The following is a 22,726-nucleotide window of genomic DNA, read 5'->3' as shown; positions in this document are numbered from 1 at the left end:
CCCTTGCTGAAGTGTGAGCATACATCCCATAAGGCATCAGAGAATCCACACATGATGCAGTCTTGGCACATCCAGAAGGAAAACCACACTTCCTTGGCTGGTGCCACTGCTCATGAAACTTCTGCTTTTCTCTGACCTCCTTCTTGCTGAAAACCACCACCTCTTCCTATTTTCTTCCCTTGTGTTTTGATTTTTTCACTATTCTTCTTCTTATACTGTATTTATAATAGTCTGCCTCCTTCACTCCTTTGCATTTGCTCCAACCTCCTGCCCATGCCTTGCTGTCTTTCAAAATGAACTTTTTTACCAGTCTTGGTCTCCTGTCCTCTAAGTCCCTAATTCTTCTCACTTGCCTGTATTTTTCTTTCAGTCTTCCATATCACTTTAATTCCACAGTTCTCTCCCACCAAAAAAACTTGCTAATAAATATTTTGACACTTGCTAGTAAAATTCCTGTAAGCATTACCCAGATGCATACACAAATGGGGTACACTAATATCTATTGTAGCAAATTCCTCCCTCTCCAAATTATTGAAGTGAATGAGAAAAATTATCTCTCTTTTGTTAGAGAAAATAGTTTTATGCTCCCTAGAGAGCTGCAGTGATCATTTTTATAATATTCTGTGTGAAGGCAGGATCGGATCCACAGATCATCAGAGCAATAGCAAGTTTTTCAACATAGTAAAATTAGGAAAATTACATTTTTCCTGCCTTGGTTTGTCAGCAAACATTTAGACTAAGCAAGTGTGGAATTACATGAAATCTGCAAAGTAGCACTTACACCCTCTGTGCCAGAGTGTAAAAGGCTGAGCAAAGTCAGAGTAAGTGTTCAACATCAGTGAAGATGTTATGAGTATTTGCAGGATCTCTATAATGCTCACAGCTTTCTCCTAAATATGTGTGTACACCATGGCAGTTAACAGTGCTGTGAGAAACCTTCATTTCTAGAGTTCTATTTTTAAATTCTCAAATCTTTGACACTGCATAAAGTCACTCAAAATTAATTTCATAGAATAGTTCTTACAGGTCTTGAAAAAAAAATGTCTGGTATTGCACCATAATTTATTGTTATTTAAATTTCTTACTCCTGTTGGTTGCTTAGGCATTTACGGTTTTATTTATTTATTTTCTTTAAATCCCCCATCTATTTAATGAAACAACAAAGCAGGTGGGAAGCTGTGGAAGGGCCACTTTGACTGTAGCTAAGAAGTTACAGGGTTTGAACTGTGCTGGATAACCTCTAACAAGACTCTTTACATCCTGATGTCTCCTTTTCTTCTCCCATCCTTTTACTGTTTCAGCTTCTTATAACCTCTTGAGGACAGAAACGTTCTCCTAATCATGTGTTTCCATGATGCATGGCACAATAGACTTTTGATACTTGCTGAGGTCACCATGAATTAAAGGACTTTAGTTGTGCACTTGAGAACTGAAACTGCTGAAGAGATGTCCTCCAAGCCCATGGGCCAGGCGCTATACAACCAGTGAGCGTTACATGAATGCCAGGAGGTCTTGGGGAGGGCCACAAGAAGCCATTGCACCCTTTCCCTCTATCTGCATATTTTCACCTCTCTTCATAATGTTCTTGAGTACTGCTAATCTGTATGATGGATGCTCTTTATCAGAATGCCATCCTCACAAGGACATAAAACCAACCTTTTTTTTTTTTACACACAGTGGATCCATATTCGCATTTGGAAGTCAGAAATTTGAAATGATATTATCCATCCAGCAAGATGGCAGGCCAGTCAGATAGAGATGTTACAAGCAGGGATACCAATACTTCCTTGGGCAAAGAAACAGAGATAAATTGGCGAAACCAGCAGTGTGTCTTTTCTCCTGGTATCTGCCAGTAAAGCCCAAGCTCTTGAGGAAGGCCAGACATGGGAAGTGTCAGAACCTTTACACAAGGAGGCCACTCGACTCCTGAGCTTCCAGAACACAAAAATGGAGATGGGTATGATGGCCTTTAGTTTTCTGCCAGTGACTTGTGACTCCTCCTTAGACCAAGACTGAAGTGGCCACATGGTGTAACAGGCAGTTGTTTTTCCTCTTCAGAAGCTGTTCTGCTGTGCCACTGAAAAGCAGTGCAGACGTGGGTTTCACTGAGCATCCAGGAGAGAGCCTCAGCTCAGGTAGAGTGCTTGTGTTCAGACCTTTGCCTCTTTCTATTCATGAGGCAGCAAAAAAGCTGCCAGCTCACTGGGGTAAGGCAGGAGCAATAAAGCTTTTCTCCTTTCCTCTCTGTGTTTTAGTAAGAGGATTATACATCTCCTCCTTCTAGAATAAACCTCTTTGCAGAGAAGATACTTCTCAAGCCCTCTTTGGAGATCAGGCTTCTAAGATCAAGACTCCTAAGATTCAAGCCATCACAGCAGCCAGTAGGAAATGAACCCCAGTTAAAAGGGAAAGGCTTTTACAGCTCTGCAGGACTACAGGGCTTGGACATAGGGTACATGCTGCTATGGCAAAAGGATCCTTGTTTGGTTCACTGCTATTGGAGATAGAAAAAATAAGGAGGCACAAGCACAACGCAGAGTTCAAGCTCCATCCAAGATGACAGGAGACTGTTGATGGAGACTTGGAAGGACACAAACCCTCCTTCTGGAACAGCTTCACCACCAGGGAAAAATAAACTATGAAACTAAAGAGGGAACCTGTTGCAACTTTAACCCTTGACAAAGAATATCTGAAAACAGTGCCCAAGCATGCCTGAGTGCATGCAATTAATACATTATTAAAAGAGAGAAAGCAAATCAAAAGGTTTAAGACATGCTTTATGTTTTACTACATTTAGCCCAAAGATACAAAGGACCTTTAGAATGATCTTAACATCCAAGTCAGACTTAATCACTAATACATACCCATAACTTTGGAAACATCAACCAGCAATTAACTTGTGCAAGTTACTCTGTTTACAAAATACCCATGTATTAAAATGAAGGTCTGTGTGACAAGTTAATAAAACTACTTACTTCCGTTGAGCCTCTTCAGCACACACTATTCTTCCCTTCTGCTGAGGCCATCTCAGCTGCTGTGACACTACAGACCTGCTCTGGCTCCTGCTTTGTCTTCTGTCTCTCTCTACTCCCTCTGTAGCAGGTCGCTATCTGCTGTCACTCTCTTTACTCTCACTGTATGAGTTTCAGGCTAATGACACGAAAGCACACATTTTGGTTTTAGCATTTTCTATGGCTCCTTTGGTCATCATCTTCACCTACATTAACTTTTGTGCATCATTTCAATGTTGCCTAACTGCCTTTTGGAGTAAAACAATAATCCTGATATGTATGTACAGCTTGCTTTTCACCTCAGACCATAAGCATCCCATCTTCAACACAGAGAGGGATAGTCTGATTCACCTCCATGTCACCTCTCATCTTTCCAGCTTTCCCCTCCTGGCCACATTAAGAGCTGTGATGATCATAACAACTCACAGGAGATTTCTTTCTTGATGGCACCTGGAAGTCCTGGCAATTCCTCAGCTCTCTCCTTGCTACCCACTTTCCAGGGGCAGAAGCTGACACATTGTGCTCTATGTGAAGGGTAACTGGGGAGAGGGGACTGCTGGAGCTTGACCTGCTGCTACTGCAGCACTGTGTCCTTTCCATCTCTCTGATGACCATTTTACTGGTTCTGCACTTTTGGACGGCTGATGGATGCATCATACATAACCCCCTTTCTGCTTCCACACAGTGTTTGCCTGGCTTGCCCAGCGAGATGGTTGGGTTTTGGAAGCACCAGGTGCAGCTGCTGGGACTGCTGGTTGGAGAAACATTTGCCTCCTGAGCCCGTTAATTAGCACAGTAACGGTAACTGCGCTCCATTAGCCAACCCATGTGGTCAAGTCCCCTCTCCGTCCACCAACCTTGCCCTTAATGAGAGCTGGAAGAGGGACACTCACAAAACACTGCCTCAGAATAATATTCGGCTTTGTGCACGCCGGTAACGAGAGCTGACAGGATCACTACGTCCATTTCTCTTCTAATTAGCACACTTCCAGCTCGGCCTGAGCCAGCAGCCAGAGAAAAGCGATCGGACAACCGTACCGAATCACAAACACAAAGAGGCCCATTCCCCATAATTAGGTGAGACAATCCCTCAGTCTTTTCTCGGCTGGAGCTTGCCGGTAAGACTCTCGCTGTTTTGGTAAGTCCCAGCAACACAAGTTACACGTCTCCCCAGGACACTAATAAGCCCCTAATTGTCTTCCGCTTCACACGGCTCGTACCATAGGTCTGACTTGGGGGAATTCTTCTAACGAGCGGCAGCCAGCGCTCCCTGCGCCGCAGACGGACAGGGAGCCGCCTCTCGGGCACCGGCAGGAGAAGGGCGACGGCGAGAAACAGCCAGAAAAGCAATCCAGGCTGGGGCCCAGCTACGTGGCACGGGGCCAGTAGCTGGGCATCAGCCACGGTGCTGGGGACATGGGCCTTCTCCATCCTTTCTCCATCTCCACCGTCCACCTGCATGGTGGAAACCTGAATTCATCTCTAGACTGTCTTATCCTCCATCCTCTCCAGCAGTACACAGGTACTTGCACTTCCACGCAGAAATGCAGCATCAAACCCAAACAACTGCAAAGATCTGCCTCAAGTCTCTGCTGAGTCTTGCTGTGAGCTGCTCGTAGAGAAATGCTGCTCCTGGCATAGGCTCTTCTCCAGTGAGGCCTTGCCATGGGTCTGCCCCAGAGTCCAGGCTGGGAAGGAGCATGTGAGTAAACAAGATCCTATCAGTCCTCATGTAAAGGAACACGTGCTGGGTCTCACAGGACAGCTTTCTAAAAGATTCTCACAAAACTATTAAAAACATGAGTTGTGAGGTGGGTAGAAGATCCCAGCTCAAGCTCTCATTAAAACAAGGCAAAGAAAGACACATAGTCCCTCTAATTTTCAACCCGTCAACTTTCAACTTTCTTCAGAAACTGTCATCAACCAAATATTTTTCAGCAAAACATCTTCCCTAATTTTTGATTACAAAAATCAAAAATTATCATACTGAACAAAATATCACAGCTGATTCTGTACGGATATCACAGCCTGCAGATCCATTTGCCTCCTGGGCAGTTGATTACAAACTGATCCCTTCTGCAAATCAGAGCTCACCCTGATTCCTCCCACAATGGGCCTCAACAGAAGCAATTGTCCCGTTTTCACGTGTGCTATTTGGCATCAGTGTGCAAAGCAGGGGGAAAACCTAAGACAGGGTGACAATCTGATCCATGCAGAGTACAAGGGAAACATAGGTGCCATTGCTTTCTTGCTTTCTCTGAAAGGCAATTTGGGATAATCAATATATATACATATACATATACATATATATATATATATATATATATATATATATATATATATATATATATATATATATAATATATATACACACACACATATATATATATAACATTCATATATATATATATATATATATATATATATATATATATATATATATATATATATATATATATATATAAAATTAAAATTAACTAGAACTAAAAAGTTACTGTACTACAGAGAGAGGAAAACGAACTGCAGGCCACAAAACCAGGCAGCCTGAGCACCTGTGCCCATTTGGATTGCTTTGCTGGTCTTGTTCCTCCTTCTCATGTAGCTGGGGAGCTCTCTTCCTGCCTTTTCATACATAGCCTCCTGCATTTTGGGCTATCGTAGTAAGTGGAAGATGGCAAACTTCTGCTGCTTCAAATTTAGCTTAAAATTCTGTGATTATGAAGAAAACAGAGCCTTTTATTTTCGAGAGGGAAATCCTCCCTCACATATAAGTATCTGCAAGTGCAAAATTTAATTACCCTATATTATTATGCCTACTCATCAGCTATGGGCCACAGAGCCAGCCTTTCAAGTGATACAGAACCAAGTCAAGTACTTTGTCCTCACAGAGATCTGGTCAATAAATAAGGTGCAAGGTCATTCTTATTACCCATTTTTTCTACTAGCAATTAAGTAAGGGCTTTCAAGCTCAGCCCTCTTCCTCTTTTCTGTTCCTTACTGAGGTGTCTATAGCAGAGACAGGCAGGGAGCATTCTGGCTTCACTGGTCACTGATCTGTATTATAGGAATCAGCAGGCAGGGCAGAGGTCAACCACACAAACCCAACAAGAAAACGCCTATTCTGTACACTCATCAGCTGCCTGGAGTCAGTCATCCTCCTCAAAGAGACAGATCAGAAAAGGTCAAGTCTAAAAACCAGCACTTTCAGTGGATGATGAAGTCAAGATGCAGAGGGATCCTGCCATGCTGAAAATCTAGCAAAATCTAAATAAAACTGGCATTGTTGCACATATTATGTGCAGAATGTGGGTTACATTCTATAACAACTGGATCAGTCTGGATTTCTGGCTACTTAACTTTTTAACTAACTTTATGTGGACTTTATGATTGGCCACAATGATTTGAGTTCAGAATATTGCATTTCACATCCTCCTGCAAGAAACTCAAAGCACTGGTGTAAAGATTGGCTTGCAGAAATAACGTGTTTCTAGAATAGGTTTGATTCCAAGAAGCACAGCATTATGTAAAACCAAAAGGATCCAGTCTTCTTCATTTCCTTATCCTTGATTTTCTTTGTCTCTCTTTTTAGACTTTTTTTTTCTTTCTTCTTGCCTTCTAAAAATACCAAGGTGCATCTCTTATCAGGGCAATGTATATTTGGCATCACACATGCAATGCTTTTTGGATGTATCTGGCAGCCTGGCTGATGTGTGCGCTGGGATGTGCGCGTAGGAGTGGGTGTGGGTTTTGGTATTTCTGTGGTGGGAAGGTTTTGCTATAACAGAAATGTGTTTACAACATTTGCATTTGTTTTTCGAATCATTTTTATCCAGCTCAGAGTTGTTGTTCCATGCGAAGTTTCTGTCCAACTATAATTTTCCTGTGCTGAAGATGCTATAAAATTGTCTTTCAATGAATGATCACCTTCTACTAAAGATTATTTAATGACTTCTTCAAAAGTGTCAGTACAGACTGGCATATGAAGATGGGGGTACAACACTAAGAAGTGAGGATTATTTTCATAGTCTGTGAAGTTTGTGTGCCATGTTCAGATAGCTCACTCAGAGATATGACACATTTTCCCACTACAAGTACCCTTGTTGCCTGAGGTTCTTACTTAGGAGAAACTCAAATGTGAGGCTGCTTGAAGTGCTACACCAGAAATACCGTCTCTGGTTTTTGAATGACTGCTGGTTCTAGAGGAGAGTATGCATCACTGTGGACTTTCTGCAACAGTCATGTGCAAGCTGTCTCTTTCTTTTGATTGTATATATCTAAAAATGTGTATTAGTTTAGAAGTACTACAGAAATGTTTATGAGAAGTTACTGAACTTTTGGGAGGGCAGGATTTCAGACCATGCGACAAGATGAAATTTACCTTTTTCACATACTGCATAGGCTGATGATGGAATTGCCAGGTGTCAATTCATCAGCACGGAATGGCTGGCATCACTGTCACTGTGATTTGGAAAAATCGTTGTTTGCCCAGCACTAGCCACTGCAGGTAGCATGGATGAGATCAGGTGCAAATCTGGCTGATGATCCTGTTCTTAGAGGTACTCAAAACAGGATTTAGACCCAGATGCTGTGAAAGAAACCAGCAGAGTAAAAAAGAATGAGCTGCAATGAGGATGTACGCACTTCACAGTATGCTTGCACTACGACTGCTCTGCAATTTTGATTATGCCAGCTCAGGCTGTAGTAGAAGACAAACCATTGAACATTGTGAACACAAGGAAGGTGAACATAACCACAGAACAAAAACCATAGTAGAACCTGAAAAAATCACAGACAGCAAGGAAGAAAAAAATCCAAACAACTGTTCCTGACAATAAAATAAATTAAAGTTTCAAAAGGGAATTATCAGGTAAGCAGATTTAAAACAACTTGCCCCTCCAGCCTTTTGTTTGTTTGTTTGTTTTATTTTTAACCTTTCTTTGTATAACTGAATTATGGAACTCACTATCCTGGGGAATTTTTCAGGTCAGAAGTACAGAAAAATTAGGAAATTAGGACTAAGACAAATTTATGAAGGGTAGGGTCTACTGTGGACCAGATTCAACTAAAACAGATGTCTGGATGCTGTGTAAGTTACCCTAATGCAAAATCACTGTGTAAGCCTTTTGTTTATATCCTTCCCTATCCTTCTACAACTGTTTATAAGCAAAGAGAAGATTACAGATAAGACTGGCTTGTGATTTGACTTGTAATAGCACCTTGCATTTTTACATAACATAAAAATCAGTAAAACCAGAATAAGGTTCAAATGTTACTTCTAAGATGGATTAGCCAATTTTCACTAATCTGTCATTCCTAGGTATCTTTTTGAGGGAAATATTAATCAAAGTTGAGAACTGTGAGTTATAGGACCATTACAAAATTGTTGATTTTGTAATGGCAAAACACCGAGTTAAATGGAATATCACGTTATTCAATTGCCAGTGCACACAGACTTTTATTTTCATAATGATTAACATAACAAATAAGAATTTCTTCTCAGTTGGATTAGATAGCAAAGTATTTGATAGTCCAAGACCAAAGAGAACAGCCTTTATAACTCAATGTGTGTAAGGCTGGCATTTAAAAGGAACCAAATAAATACTGAGTTTACTTCCAAGAAAGTCACAGTAATATCTAATATACCAATACATAAAGACACTTTATAAAACAATGCATCAGCTTGATTAATATTACCAAATCTTGATTTTCTTACACTCTTCATTCCCATCAGTAACAAAAAGTCACTCAGATTTTCTTGTACAGACAGATAACTGCATGGATGTCAGGAAAGACAGCACTGAAGGAAAAAATTGGGTTCAAAAGGGTACAAAAACCTTAGTAGCATTTGTATATTGACAAATATTTATTTACTGATGGGAATGGAACATCCACAGACCAAACCCTGAGGTGGTGTCATGCAGATAAGTGAAGAAGAGCCTGAGGAATAGTATTGCCTAAGTGGCCAAGGAAAAGCTTTTGCATCTCAGAGGGCTATTCTGGAAACCCAGACAAACCTCTGAGGTTTGCATTTGCATATTATTAAACTAAAAAGTAATAACAGACAAAAAAAAACTTCTCTGACTGACACACAAAAATACATATCAATATTGTCAATAAAAAATAACATCATTGACTCATCTCTACAGATGATAAGTACAAAATCAAAAAATATCACAATTCTAAAGCATATGTTAATGGCTGCCTTATAGATGATTACTGTGTATAACAAAAGGAGATTTTTCTTCTTTTTTTTTTTAACATATGTATGTTACCAAAAACCACCTAGAGTTTGAAATTTCTTACTGCACATATCAGAAAATACACATATACTTCCAGGACACGCTTTCATATATTTTCCTTTATCCTCCTTTCAGATCTCAATTCCTTAATGTGTTGGACCAAGAAGCCTCTAAAAATACTGGTGATACAGATGAAGTATCCCATTATGTCATATATGTGTACATATATAGTATACAAACTTAAACTTGCATTCCAAATCTATAATTCAATGCTTAAAACTACATCAACATCACTTTGCACCATGGGTTTTTTTTCTGTTCCTGAACTACCACTTTCAGCTTCTCTTGTCATTCATCTGTCTTAATTCTCATGTTCTCAAGGGATGGAGTTCCTGTTAAGCTCAGCCCTTCATAAACTGTGAAGGACAGAAATAACTCTGTTAAGTCTTAAATCAGGCTCCTGATATTTCTAAATTTGTGCAGGGTCTTTCCAGGATGTAGGATTTAACTACTTAAACTTAGTTAACCAGAGCTGTTCAAAACAAGCCTAGTTCTGACTGGCAATAACCAAAAACCACAGACTGCAAACCAAAGGGTCACCAGCAATTCAGTAAAACTCCGAAGTCTATTTTATCAAAAAATCTCCCCCTCTTTATTGCACACACACCCAAAAAGAGTCTCCTCTCTCTGCAAAGCCAGAAAAATGCAGTGCTGTAAGGACAGCCTGTTACATGTACTATTTCCAAATAATTTCTCCTCTCCTATGTGACTACATCCTGAGAAATGGCACGTTCTGAAAAGCCTGCATGGTAAAAATAATGTTATGTTATGTTTCAACATTATGTTGTATCCTAAAAAAGAACATATTTACTAATGGTTAAAATGTTTTTTTTTCTAGGAAAAGGAAAGAAGATGGAATGAAAAAAAATTCTCTTAAATAAAACAGAAAGTCTGAACATGCTCTATACCTCTTCCAAGGGGTGAATATGTAGAAGTGCATGAACAGAAGAAAAAGGCATTAAACTGTAATCACAGTATTCTGAAAGTGAGCAGCTCACAGAAGTTTCTATCTTAAAAATTCTGGGTTTGTAGGAGAAGAAAATTTTGAGGTGCTGGTTTATAAGCAATTAAAAATACTACAAAACATTATTTTCAGAAACGTTGAGATCCTGTATAGGCAGACCATCTTCACAATGTGGCTAACAGTCCTGATGCCGCTTCTTGGAGTGATAACTGAAAACATTACCATCTTTCAACTTTAGAACTCTTTCCAGTTTCTAGACCTGAAAGAAGCAAAGAATTGCAGAGGACTGACAAAGCTGTTTCTTTGTGTACTGGCCAAAGCTTCAGTGAGGATATCTTCCTGGAGACACAGCAACACTTCTTACTCCCCTTGGTCTGTTAGTTTCAACTTCACTTAGAGAACCACTCAGCAGTGAAATGAAGCCCCAGGCACAGCGAAGGTCTGGAGCTCTTCCTTGGGTACCAGATGTGCTTCTCTGAAGGCAGTGGGCAACTGGACTCTAATGCAGAGACTGCACTTGGTTCTACACTAAAAGTATGTGCTCCTGCTGAGCCAGTGCTCCTGGTGAATCCACACCCCAAACTATGCTCAAATCCTTCAGCACACACGTTGCACACAGGAAATCAATGCATCTAAGACAAAAGACACACCAAAGGGTCAAGGCCTCATGACGGACACTGGCCAGTGTCAGATCTGCTGTGTACCTCAAACAGGCTGCCCCTGAGAGCAGCTGAATAAGGACACTGGCTGTTCACTTTGAACTGCTGATTGGAACTGTGTCACAGCATGTCAGGGCCAAGTCCTCCTGCTGGACATCCTATGGTCAGATGAAGTCTGAATTCCAGTGCAACCAACTGCAGTCCCTGTGACCTGTGCATATTGTACATTTACCCCATGAAGAGATGAGCTGTGGAAGCAAAAAGAGATGCTTGCTTCTGAAGTTCTAGAGCAAGAGCTTTGTTCTTCTTAAGACTTTCTGGGCTTCATCTGCATCGGCAGTACGTAAAATGACTTAGTTGGGGTATTTTTGTCCAAATGTTAGATGCAGCTACTTTTTGGGTTTCTCCAGGATGTTCAGGAATTTCCCTCGAGTCATTTCTCTGGCTGAAATCACAAGAGAGGAAAAAGAAATCAGTATTTTTTAAAAAGCCAAGAAACTCAAACAATTGTATAATCTGTATAATTGTATAACGTATTCTAACCTTAGGATAAGAAATTCATTTAGATTTGTGCTTGTACCAAAACGTAAGAATTATTTTATTTATCTATTAAAGTGGAAAATAAATAAAACTGCATTTCAGCTTGAATTCCTGACATGATACAAAAGCAGGCAGGATCTGGAATCTTCTAAACTCAGCAATAATTCCCACAGGCTGTCTCATTACATACAATCTATGCTTTCTATTCCTACTGCATTACGCTCTTGCAGCACCTCCTTTTCCCTGTGCTATCCATCTCTGAATGGTGAAATCCAAATCTCCATCACTCTACCTCAGCACAATTGCTCCTGTATGTTATAATCTGTCAGAGATTATGGAACTCTCTCTGTTTCAGGATTATTGGTCCCTGGATGATGTGATCTTCAACAGAAATTAGGCAGCATTTTCTCTCTCTCAGCAGTGTCAGTCCCTGGATGCTGTAACATAATGAGGTTTATATTCCTTCAATGTAGTTCATCTATGGATAGGGTAATAAAGTAAAGTTTATAGAGCTTTGGTCTTCTCTTTCTCTCTGCGTTGTCAGTCCTTCGATGTTTAATACAGCAAGGCAAGGCTTATATGTCTCTCTCTCACTCCCAGTACCATCAATCTCTGGTAGCTGTATTACAGCAGGGTTTACACAGCCACTTTTCTGCATGAGACATTTCTGACTTGAGAACCCACAAGCTCACAAACTGGCAGAGCAGCCCTCATACTGTTCTTGTCTTGCAATAACAATACAATGCATCAAAGACAGCACCATTAGCAATTGAGGCCTGGAGAAAGACAATCTTCCCACTGGTGCCCCTCCATTTCTTTTCAATAGAAGTGTAAGCTTTGTGCTGGACTGGCAGCCATCAAAACATGGAGGGTTTTATTCACAGGAATGCTGAAAGCATGCATGTTTCCCACACCTAGTCTCAAAGACAGTCTAGAAGGAGAAAGGAATTAATTTTCTGTTTTATCCATTCAACTCCTGACTTCTCTACTGAGACAAACATCAGAAATTAAGATTAGCATAAAAACTGGAGGTGGATTTGTTGGTGTTGGGTTTTCTTCTGACATTATTGATTATCTGTCAGAACAGAACTAAAATGTAATAAAAATGTTCAGCTTACAATACTCAGTGTGCACTCAGATAAAGACACTTTGTTATTGTTTTCATAAAAGTTAGAATTTGTGTCTTAAAGCCTCTTCTTTAAATTACTACATTCTAATTTGTTTACACAAAATTTTATCACGAGGTATTGTCATCAGCAAAATCCCTGTAAAACAATTAATTGTATTTTAAAGTATATAACCTGTCTGTTACATACTGATACTTGTAGGCTGCAAAGTCCACTGTCCTGAGTGAAACATGCTTCAGACTGGCTGTAGGTTCAAGCAGATCACTGCACTATTTTCTTGCCTCATGCCTCCAGCTGTGAGTTTTATTACCTGGGATCCTGCTTCTGATGCACAGCATGAGCTACCACAAAAGTACTCATTTGTACCTCTGCCTCCCCAGCCCCAAGATAACCTGTATGTTTTAAGTGCTGCTGAAGTGACACAGGGGTAGAAGGTGCTGCAGAAGAAGAGAGAGGATTGGTATTTTGTCAGGAACTAAGTTGTTATGCCCAAAGACCATGATTATTTGGAATAGGTTCTTAGTACTTAGTTCTTTGACACCTCCCTGCCTTGCTCCAACAACAGCACATGGTTTTAAAACACTTTTAATGAGATAAGCACATAAGCTGAACTGCAGTTGATAAAGTGGAAAGTTTTCCAGAGTGCAAGTCCCATACAGGAGATATACGAATGCATGACAATTCTGTTCCCCCAAAGAGGGCTGCACCCTATAAATCAGGCAGAGAGCACAGACTCCTTCTGTGCGCTGAGTGAAATTACTGTGGGTTGGAGGTTGCTCCAGAGCACGTGCCTGCCTGTTCACTTGTCATCGGAGATGTTAACATTTCTGATTAATTCACAGACCTCTCATTTTATTCTTCATTCCTTTATCCTTGCTATCCTGTTCTGCTGCAGCTTAAAGATTCTTACCGACCTGCTACAATAATCACCACCCGCTTCCCCCCCCAACCTGGTGAAATTGTTTAGTGATGCCAACCGCGCTTTTAATTTGCAAGACATCAGACACAGAGGTAATTTATACCAACATCTGTTCATTTCTGACTTCTGAAACAAACTCGCACATGCTGCTACAAAATCCCATTAGGAGCAGGAGACAGCCTTCTGCTATTCTGTATTCCTCGTCTCCTCACAGACTCAGGCTTGCAGCAGGGCTTTATTTTTAAAGATATGATGCCAAACTGAGAAAGAAAAAGGACCTTTTATCTTTGTATATGTATGAAAATGGCCAGGAAGTAACATCCTCATTTGACAGAAAATCCACAGCCAACTAAGGGCAAGTTTCCACGTGCATTAACAATCTTGTCTTCCCTGCTTCAGCTGCTTCTCTCATTTGCCCAAGAACCACAGTTCAATGTATTCCTGGTAAACACAGGCCAAATTTTTACTACATGGTACTGCCTTCAAACATCTTGGCTATTCCTTCACCTTTGTTTCTTTTTAATCTGCGCTGGAGTATGATTTGATGGATTTTGCACGGTAAAAGGCTCTAATATTAAACTGTCTTCTCTGCTCAGTATTGCTTCTGAGAAATGAATTCTTAATAATAGGAATATCATTTCCATTGGGGTCTTATGGAGCTTCCTGGAGTGAGGGAAGAGCTTGTGAATGAAGAAACCATCACCCACATTCCAAATGCGATGGCTAAAAGAGAGATGGTAAAACCAGCTTTAAGCAACTACCCAAGGGACCAGCAGAAGCCATTTGAATAGTAGATAGAGGTGGATTTTTAAATTAAAAGGTTGGACAAAACTATAGTGAAAACCTCAGGGATTTTTTCTTTACAATCGTAGTTTAAACCATGGACTTCAAGGGAAGAGAGGGTTTGAGCACAGGTTTCATTGTACCAGCAGACACACACTACAGAGGCTGCGCAGCACATAACAGAAACATGAATCTGCATGACAAGCCACGATTTACAACCTTGCCTATGCTGTGCATCTACTACAATAGAAAAATCAACAATGGATACCATTGCAATAGCTTGGATACAAATTAACCCCACCTACTAGGGAGAAGGAAGACACTGAACTCCACAGAAAAAACCAGTTTAGGTTGATAACAGCACTGGTTGCTCTGGAAGTAGAGCTCCTTCAGATATATGTATTGAAAAATGGTATCAGGCTATTATAATTAACAGAGAATGCTGTACTGTAGGAATTGAGTTTGCTGCCTGGCAAAGATCCACCAAACAGATCTCAAGAACAGGTACTGGATAGGAAAGACTGGGGCTGAAAGGAGGAAGAGACATTCCTACTTGATAGGGAAGCAGAATAAGGTTTAATATAATCTCCTCTTTAGATCTTCAATCCCTCAATCCCACATTTAGCCTTGTTGCCTCAGGCTCCGTTTTTACTACAATTGTCCCCAAGCTGCCTCTCCGCAGTAAATTTTATAGTTGCTGGTTGAAAAGATTCAGTGGTACAGATTGATTTCCTACAAGTGAGGAGATGAGGGATTACCAAAAGCAGTCCTGGTTAACAAGATTGGGTGCAGAATCTCCTGCTAGAGCAGCCCACTCTGCCAGTGCTTTGCATCCTTTCACTATGACATATGGGTTTCATTACACAAAGATTTTCCTGATTTTAACTTGGAGGCGATTACATTGGAAACTCAGAGCTATCTTTACATCTGTAGCAATTTAAAGGTTAAGTAACTTTTAATCAAATGACAAAGACTCATAATGTTTTTTCCTCGACTGAAAATGAAAACTGCTGTTCCGGATATTCCTTCCACTGACAATTTAATTAGAAAAAAACCACTGCACTGGAGATTGGGGTCCAGCCTGATTGCTCCCCATAAAAAGCCTTCTCACACATACAACAGCACAGGACATACTGTGTCATAAGGTCTGGATAGCCAGGAAATAATGGAAGGATTTACTGCTTTAAAATCAGCAAAGAAAACAGTGACTTATATAAGCAACTTTCATCCAGGAGAATCCTAAGTAATACACATACTTGCACATTTCTTAAACATAATATACACTTAAATATATCCACAACACACTTGGGGATAAAGTCTATGTAAAAGATATAAATTACAAACTGTACTTATCACACATTCACCACACATGTATTTATCACACATTCATCATGAACATTGTAGCTTCACTGCTTACCACTTCTGGGCTTATCTAAAAATCTCAAAACAAAGCCTGCGAGTACCTTCAAATTACAGATGCTTTAATACAAAGTCACTTGCTAAAGAAGCACTTCTTAGCTTCTCTCCCAGATGTACAACTTATGGAACAAATTTGACTGTGATCCCTCTCTCATCTGATAATGTAGCCTTGCTAAAATCTAAATGTCTTGCTACTAATAAAACCCAGAAAGACAATTAATGTTTTTAGCACTGAAATGACTTGCAGTGTCACATTTTGAATGCTACATTCTTGCCTACAAAAAGGCTATTTTAGGCACTGTTATACTTGGTTAGCTTATCAGTTATTCCTCTCATGCAGTTGTACTTATGGTAGCTAAAGAACTTGTTTTTCAGCATGGAAGGATTCCTTTAAAGTACTAATCGTGCACTCTCAAAATACTGCTGTGTCCTTGGACTACATAGAAAACAAAACTAGAAAGGTTTATTTCTGAAGCACTGTCAATGCAAATTACCATTTTATGGCAAAGAATATGAATTGTAGAAAGACAGCAGAACAGTTCTCTGGTTTTTAGCCTTCTATCACAAGAATCTGTTGCATCAGAAATGATTTCTAATGTGCTGAGATACAATGTTAGGATAAGAAGACACAGTGATTCTTTTTCTTAGTTGGCAGGATATAAAAAAGGCCTAGAGGAATCTGCCTGTGAACGACTGTGGGAGTTTTGCTTGACTGAACTTGCGAAAGCCAACTGCAAAGTCACACCTTTCATTTGACATTGCATGTGGAAGGAAAATAAAAAATAAGTCGGGGATGAGGGATGAAGGCAAAAAGGTAACTTAAAATCAGCAAAAATATTTAAGATTGACATTATTACTGAACAATCCTCAAAGAAAAAAGAGGCCTATGACAGACAAGACCAAGAGAATATTTTTACCCAGACAACATAATCTGAACTTCACAGAGATAGAAGGTGGTAAGCAGATCTATCTCAAACCAGACCCCCAAAATCCTATCACCACCTGGCACCAGCTCACACTTCCTTCTTCATGGAAAGAGCTTCAATTACTCTGCTATTTGCTGTCTACTTCCTAATATAAGTGTCAAATGAGCTGCTAGTTGAAGACTGTTGGCCTCTGACAAATACCAGTGAATGCTACCCCAAGCCCAATTTCAGAGAGAGTTGAACTGCCATCTCAGGAGAGCAGTGGCTAGTGAAAACAAGGTCAGTCACCTTCACTGGAGGCACAACTGGCACATGCAGACACTCCAAGCTGTGCTTCAGCTGTTACACTGACACTGAAGACCACTGCAATCACCTAACACTCCTGAAACACATTCCTCAGGTAAGACAACACAATCAGTGTAAACCTCCAGGTGGAATAAGCTTGCATTACCATGGCATCTCTCAGTAATCAGTATCAAAGCACTTACAAAGTTTATCAAACCTTACAATATTCTTGAAACATACAGGGATTTAATTCCCACCTTATAGATGGGATCACAGCCTCAGTACAGATTGTTGTGCTTTCACCCTAGCCAGCAACCAAGCCCCATGCAGTCATTTGCTCACTCCTCATCAGAATAAGGGAGAGGATCAGAAGGGTAAAAGCTGGGAAATTTGTGGGTCAGGATTAAGACAGTTTAACAGAGAAAGCAGAGCAAAACAAGGAATAGATTCACTGCTTCCTGTGGCAGGTAGGTGTTCAGCATCTCCAGGAGAGCAGGGCCCCGTCACACATAATGGTGACTTGGGAAGACAAACATCACCATTCTGATCATCCCTCCCCTCCTCCTTTCCCCCCCCCCCCCCCACTTTATACACTGAGCACAATGTCATGTGGTCTAGAATATCCCTTTGGTCAGTTTGGATCACCCATCCCAGCTGTGTCTCCTCCCAGCTTTCCATGCACCTCAAGTCTCTTTGCCAGTGCAGCAGTATGGGAAGCAGAAAAGGCCTTGGCTCTGCACACCAATACCAAAACCACCTCTCTATTATCAACCTGTGTTCAGCACAAATCCAGAACACGGCCCCATACCAGCCACTGTGGAGAGAATTAACTCTACCCCAGCCAAAACCAGCACAAGATGTATGCAAAAGGATTCAACAACTGTGGTAGAATTCAGGCTCTGAAAGATGAGCTGTCAAGTCTTGCTGCAGCATTTTTAAACAATAACACCCCCCCTTGGTACAAAACATCAGTGTCCTTCCCTTGGTGAATGAGGCAGCAGAATGTGCCCTTACATCAGCTGTTCTTCACAGTCTGGCATGGCTTGTTTTGAAATGCCAAAGAAGGTGAAAGCTTGCACAAAGCCAGGCTGTGAATCGGAGCAGGTGAGCACATGGACTGCTCCTCCCAGTACACTACAAGAACAGTCCTCTCTGACAGAGAAGTGGAAAATAGCTGAGACTGATAAAGTTTTAAACCTGAGACTGATAAAGTTTTAAACCATTGAAACAGTTCTGTTAGTGTTAGCTAGAGCCTTAAGAATTGTAATCAAATATCTAATGCCTTCCTGAATTGTGAAATCCTCACGTGACCTCTTTCCACCTTTTTTCTCCACACACAGTACCCATGTTTCATCTTATACCTGATAAGAGATCTCAGAGATCATTCAGGATTATCCAGTGACAACAGATCTGCTGCAGATTACTATATCCTCAAAAATGTTATTGTTGCCACCAATAAATACTAACATTATATCTGCTCTAAGAAAAATTAGATTCCTTCCCTGCAGAATAATTTACCTTGTTCTCCTAACCAGATTTCCCTGCCTTGCAAGCAGGTTACCATTCTGTTTGTATTCAGTTGCAAACTGTGATGTTCACAGAGCTTCGAATGCTGAAACTACAAACAATATTCACTCACATACAGATGGGCAAAGTCAGGCAATGAAATGCAAGGGGCAAAGACAATCCTGCCAATGACCAGGGAGCTACTAAACTTAAGTTCCAGACCACAGATACTAGGATGTGCCGGTGTTTTGTCCTCAGTCACCCTGATATCACAGTAAACTATTACAGTACCTCCCAATTCTAGGAGCTGCCTGCAGCCAATATTTTGTAGGGCCAAAGATCTGATCCCTTTGACCCCCAAAGCAGGGAAAGAGTTACATCTTCTCTCTGCAAAGCCAATAAAAACCTCTTGATTATAATTTAGATAAGAGCCACTGGATTGAATAATAATGTCTGAAACTCCCCTGGCTGTTTCACCTTGAGACGTCCATCACTGGGTTAAACATGATGCTAATTGCATTTGGATTGATTAATTTCTCTCACTCCTGTCTATTCGAATAATGCTTAACAAAATAATCACAGCACCCAGAGCCAAATCTTCTCCGTCAAAGGAATGAAGCCATCAGAAGCAGCAGAGATGAAAGAAATGAAGATGACCCGTAATTACTGCTACGGTGATATCATTACCATATTACAGAAAATGAGTGCACGTGGGGGGAGCGGGGGCTGCGATTATTATTTATTTTTTAATGGAACCTCACATCCTAAGAATACAGATCCAACACAGTGAGTGGAGCATACACAAATACAGAACTAAAAAATTATTGTGCATTAAATTGCAAAGTACAGTGAACACTAGGACTCCTGATACATCATGCATCCTCTACTGTGAGCTGCTGTTTATTCACTTTACTATTTTTTCATTGCAATAATATTTTGTGTATGACTAGCATAGAGATTTAAGATGCCTCTCTTCCCAAAAAGATCCTTAAGGGCCTGCAGCAGAACTCACCCATAACCTTGATGCAAAAGTCATTCTTTTTTAATATTATTACAAGTCATCTTATTTTCAATGCTGGCATTCAGATTTTTAAACCACAAGACCTAATTTGATGCACAAAGAAAAGCTATTATGCAAGAAATTCTTATTCTTCAACACTGATTTCTCTCTGAAGGCAGTTATAAACTGCATCCCCAGACACAGTAGATCACTTTCAACCATTCAATATGCTGGTTCTGTAAAGATATCAAATGTATCAAGTCTGGAAGAATTTAAAGCAGGATTTGGAAAAAAACAAAAAACAAAAAAACAAAAACCCAAACAACCAAACCCACAACCCTAACATGCAAATTGAAGGCCTTCTGCTCCCTTTATTCTCCAAAATGCACTCCCAAAGCCCCTATCATTTGAGAAACAAATAGCTTGGCAATTGTGTAAGATCTACAGACACCTGTGCACTGCAATTCTAATTGTGGTTTATACACTTCACTTCCCTCAGTGTTCCTTATGTCTGCCCCCTAGACTCAGACCAAAGACAAAAAAAAAACCTACACACAACTAGCAGCTTAAAATATTTCTTCTGGAATAAAGCCAAGGTCAAATACACAAGAAAATTTTGCTTGCCAAAAATGTCAAGATCTCAGACCAGGAACTGACTCATGAAGCTAATTAAACAGAGAAAAATTATTTTCAACTATTTTGTAAGGCTGAAACAAATAAAAAGAGTTATACTTCTAATATTAGAAGCAGTAAGAAAAGCAATTTTGCATCAAAGTTGAGGATATTTTCAAATATACTTGAAAGGTACTCTACTAGCATAAGTTATCATTGGAAGATCTACGACTTAGGAGAGCTCTGACCACCAAATCCCACAGATATCACAACTAAACAGCAGAATAGGGCCACGCTTTTACAAGAAGGACTCTAAAGGGCCTTTTCCTATCTGCTTGTACCAAAAGGAAAATAACCTCTTCTTGGCTTCCAACACCTGCAGTGGATCAAGAGTTCTTGATAATTTCGATTTTCTCACCACAGAATCTCAAGGAAGAATCTTCTTTCTCAAACAACATGCAGAAAGGACATCAAAACTGTTTGCACTAGAATTCTCAGGCATAAAACACACAAGCTCAGCAAAGAGGTCTGTGCTGAACATACACAGAGAGCCAGGTATGAAACGTTTCTGGAGGTGAATGGGCCCTTCTCAGAAGGAATGGAGGCAGAGGTGCTAGGCACGCTCCCACAACACTGCACCACAACACAGTGCCCCTGCCTGCAGTGGGGAACACGAACTTTCTGCTGGGAGCAAAGCAGGTGAACCCTGAGAGTAACAATTTATTCAAGTTTTATCAGTGGCCAGGGCATGGAGGCCACGGCCAAATCTGAGCCCGGGAGCCAATAGAAACAAAGGGATTAAGAGTTATTAGGAGCAGAGAGAATTACATATTTACAGTACAGTTACTGAAAAATAATCGTGTAATGATTATGTAAGTCCCTATATTCCTTTTGGCTAATAACGCTGGCATACAAGCTGTATGGTTATGCAAGCCAGGGCACACAAATCCAATCAGAAGACATCAAGGCTTGTTTACAGGGAGGCTTGCAGCACTGGATCAAGAACAGTACAGCTTCCTTGACCTCCAAAAGGTAGAAACTAGCCCTTGTCAATAGGTTAGCTAATGGCCTGAACTGTGAAGAAGAACTGAATTTTTAAATTTAACTTCCGTCAACAAACTTAATGGAAAGAGATATCTAGATCAAAGAAGCTCATAATATGGTAGTCTGTATTTATTTGTCCAGAAGTATGTCTTTAAAGAGCAGACTAAATCTTTAAAATGTTTTCTAATCCTAAGATTCCTTATTGAAACATTTTTCTGTTTAGATGACTGCAGCCCTTGACAGAACAATGCATTATCAGTACTGAAGCTCTCTATGAAAAGAAGATTAATGGGTTTTGACTGAAAAATACAGTTTGATTTACACATTAATTAAACCAAGATTCCTTTTGCAATGAATATGATACAACACATGACATTACATAGAAGACTTCCAAACATTCCAAAATTCCAAGGAAAAAGTCTGTATGGACAAATATATGTAAATAACTGAAATCTCAGTGTTCCAAGGTCAAAGTCTCAGGTTTTGTTAAGACAGAATTATGGAAGAACAGCAATATTCAGTTTGTGGGCTGCAGAAGAAAACCTTCACAACTCCTCCATCATTTTATTCTTTCTTTTGTGTGAATCAAAGGTACTTCATGTAACTGTTACCCTTATCCCTATCCTCATCCTTCCCAGTATATTCACTGCCTGCTTTATTCCAGCATTTTAAGGTATAGTTGAATAATTTAAGTCATTTTAACTTGATAATTTTCATGTGTTCTGCCCACTACAATACTCCTCTGGCAGCAATACCCTGAGCTGAGGAGTATCTGAGAGACCAGAAGAGGATTCAGGAAATTCAAAACCATCTTTACCAACTCCAAGCTGACACAAGACACCTGAGGAAATGCACTGATTTAGAAATGTTACAGATTTTACAGCATCCAAATGCTAGGAGAGTCAAGTTTGAATGAATAGCGAAAAACTGTTATTACTCAGAGAGTCTATGGCTAGTGCTAATCTGACCTACTTGACAACAAAACTGTAATACACTCAAGGCTATTTGGAATGTGTATTAAAATCTAAACAATGTAGGTTCTGCTACAATTATTACACTTTAGCTGCTAACGAGCTTAAAGTCAACTAGGCAAGGCTTACCTGTAAAAGCAGATGAAAAGATACACCCAAAAATACCCTCCCAGATCCAAAAGGAAATGTGAGAACATTTTTCATAAACATTCTCATGCTTTTAGTATTGATGAGTTTTGAAGAAAATATTAAGAATCCAAGAAATACAGAGGGTATTGGAGTCTGAAGATATCTCCTGTGAGTAGAGGCCAGAAGAAACTCCAGTTTTTTGAAACCCAGAAATAAAGCCAAACAAAATATCATTACAAAACAAAAAATCACTACTTTTTGCTCCAGAAGGTCTACTGAGAGTAGCCCAGTAAGCTTTGGTACTCATCTGCTTCCAAAAATCCTTCATGTTTATTTCCAGTCCATGCATACCATGGGTCTGAGGCCATGTCTACCATTAGGTACTTCTCTTATGAAAGCTGAATGCAGCAACACTGCTAGATTTTAATGAGCACAGAATTGGTTTTCATCCACTTCCAGAAGAAAGAACAGAGGCACTGCAGCAAAGCAGACAGCAAACTTTCTACAAGACAGCTCAGAAAAGAAAGCAGAA

General features: G+C 40.1%; 1 protein-coding gene across 1 annotated transcript in view; it reads right to left on the bottom strand.

Annotated features, from left to right (window-relative positions):
* Positions 1 to 8,446: 8,446 nt before the first annotated feature.
* Positions 8,447 to 22,726, bottom strand: part of LIN52 (lin-52 DREAM MuvB core complex component) — a 39,943-nt gene continuing 25,663 nt past the window's right edge. The window contains exon 6 of the mRNA XM_038137918.1: positions 8,447 to 11,378. Within this exon, the coding sequence (XP_037993846.1) occupies positions 11,323 to 11,378 (56 nt within the window). The 3' untranslated portion in view covers positions 8,447 to 11,322. The remainder of the gene's footprint in view (positions 11,379 to 22,726) is intronic.

The sequence above is a fragment of the Motacilla alba genome, chromosome 5 (assembly GCF_015832195.1).
Source record: "Motacilla alba alba isolate MOTALB_02 chromosome 5, Motacilla_alba_V1.0_pri, whole genome shotgun sequence".
In the NCBI taxonomy this organism is placed as follows: Eukaryota; Metazoa; Chordata; class Aves; order Passeriformes; family Motacillidae; genus Motacilla; species Motacilla alba.
Note: the sequence above shows the minus strand (reverse complement) of the source record. Positions and strands in the feature narration are given on the sequence as shown.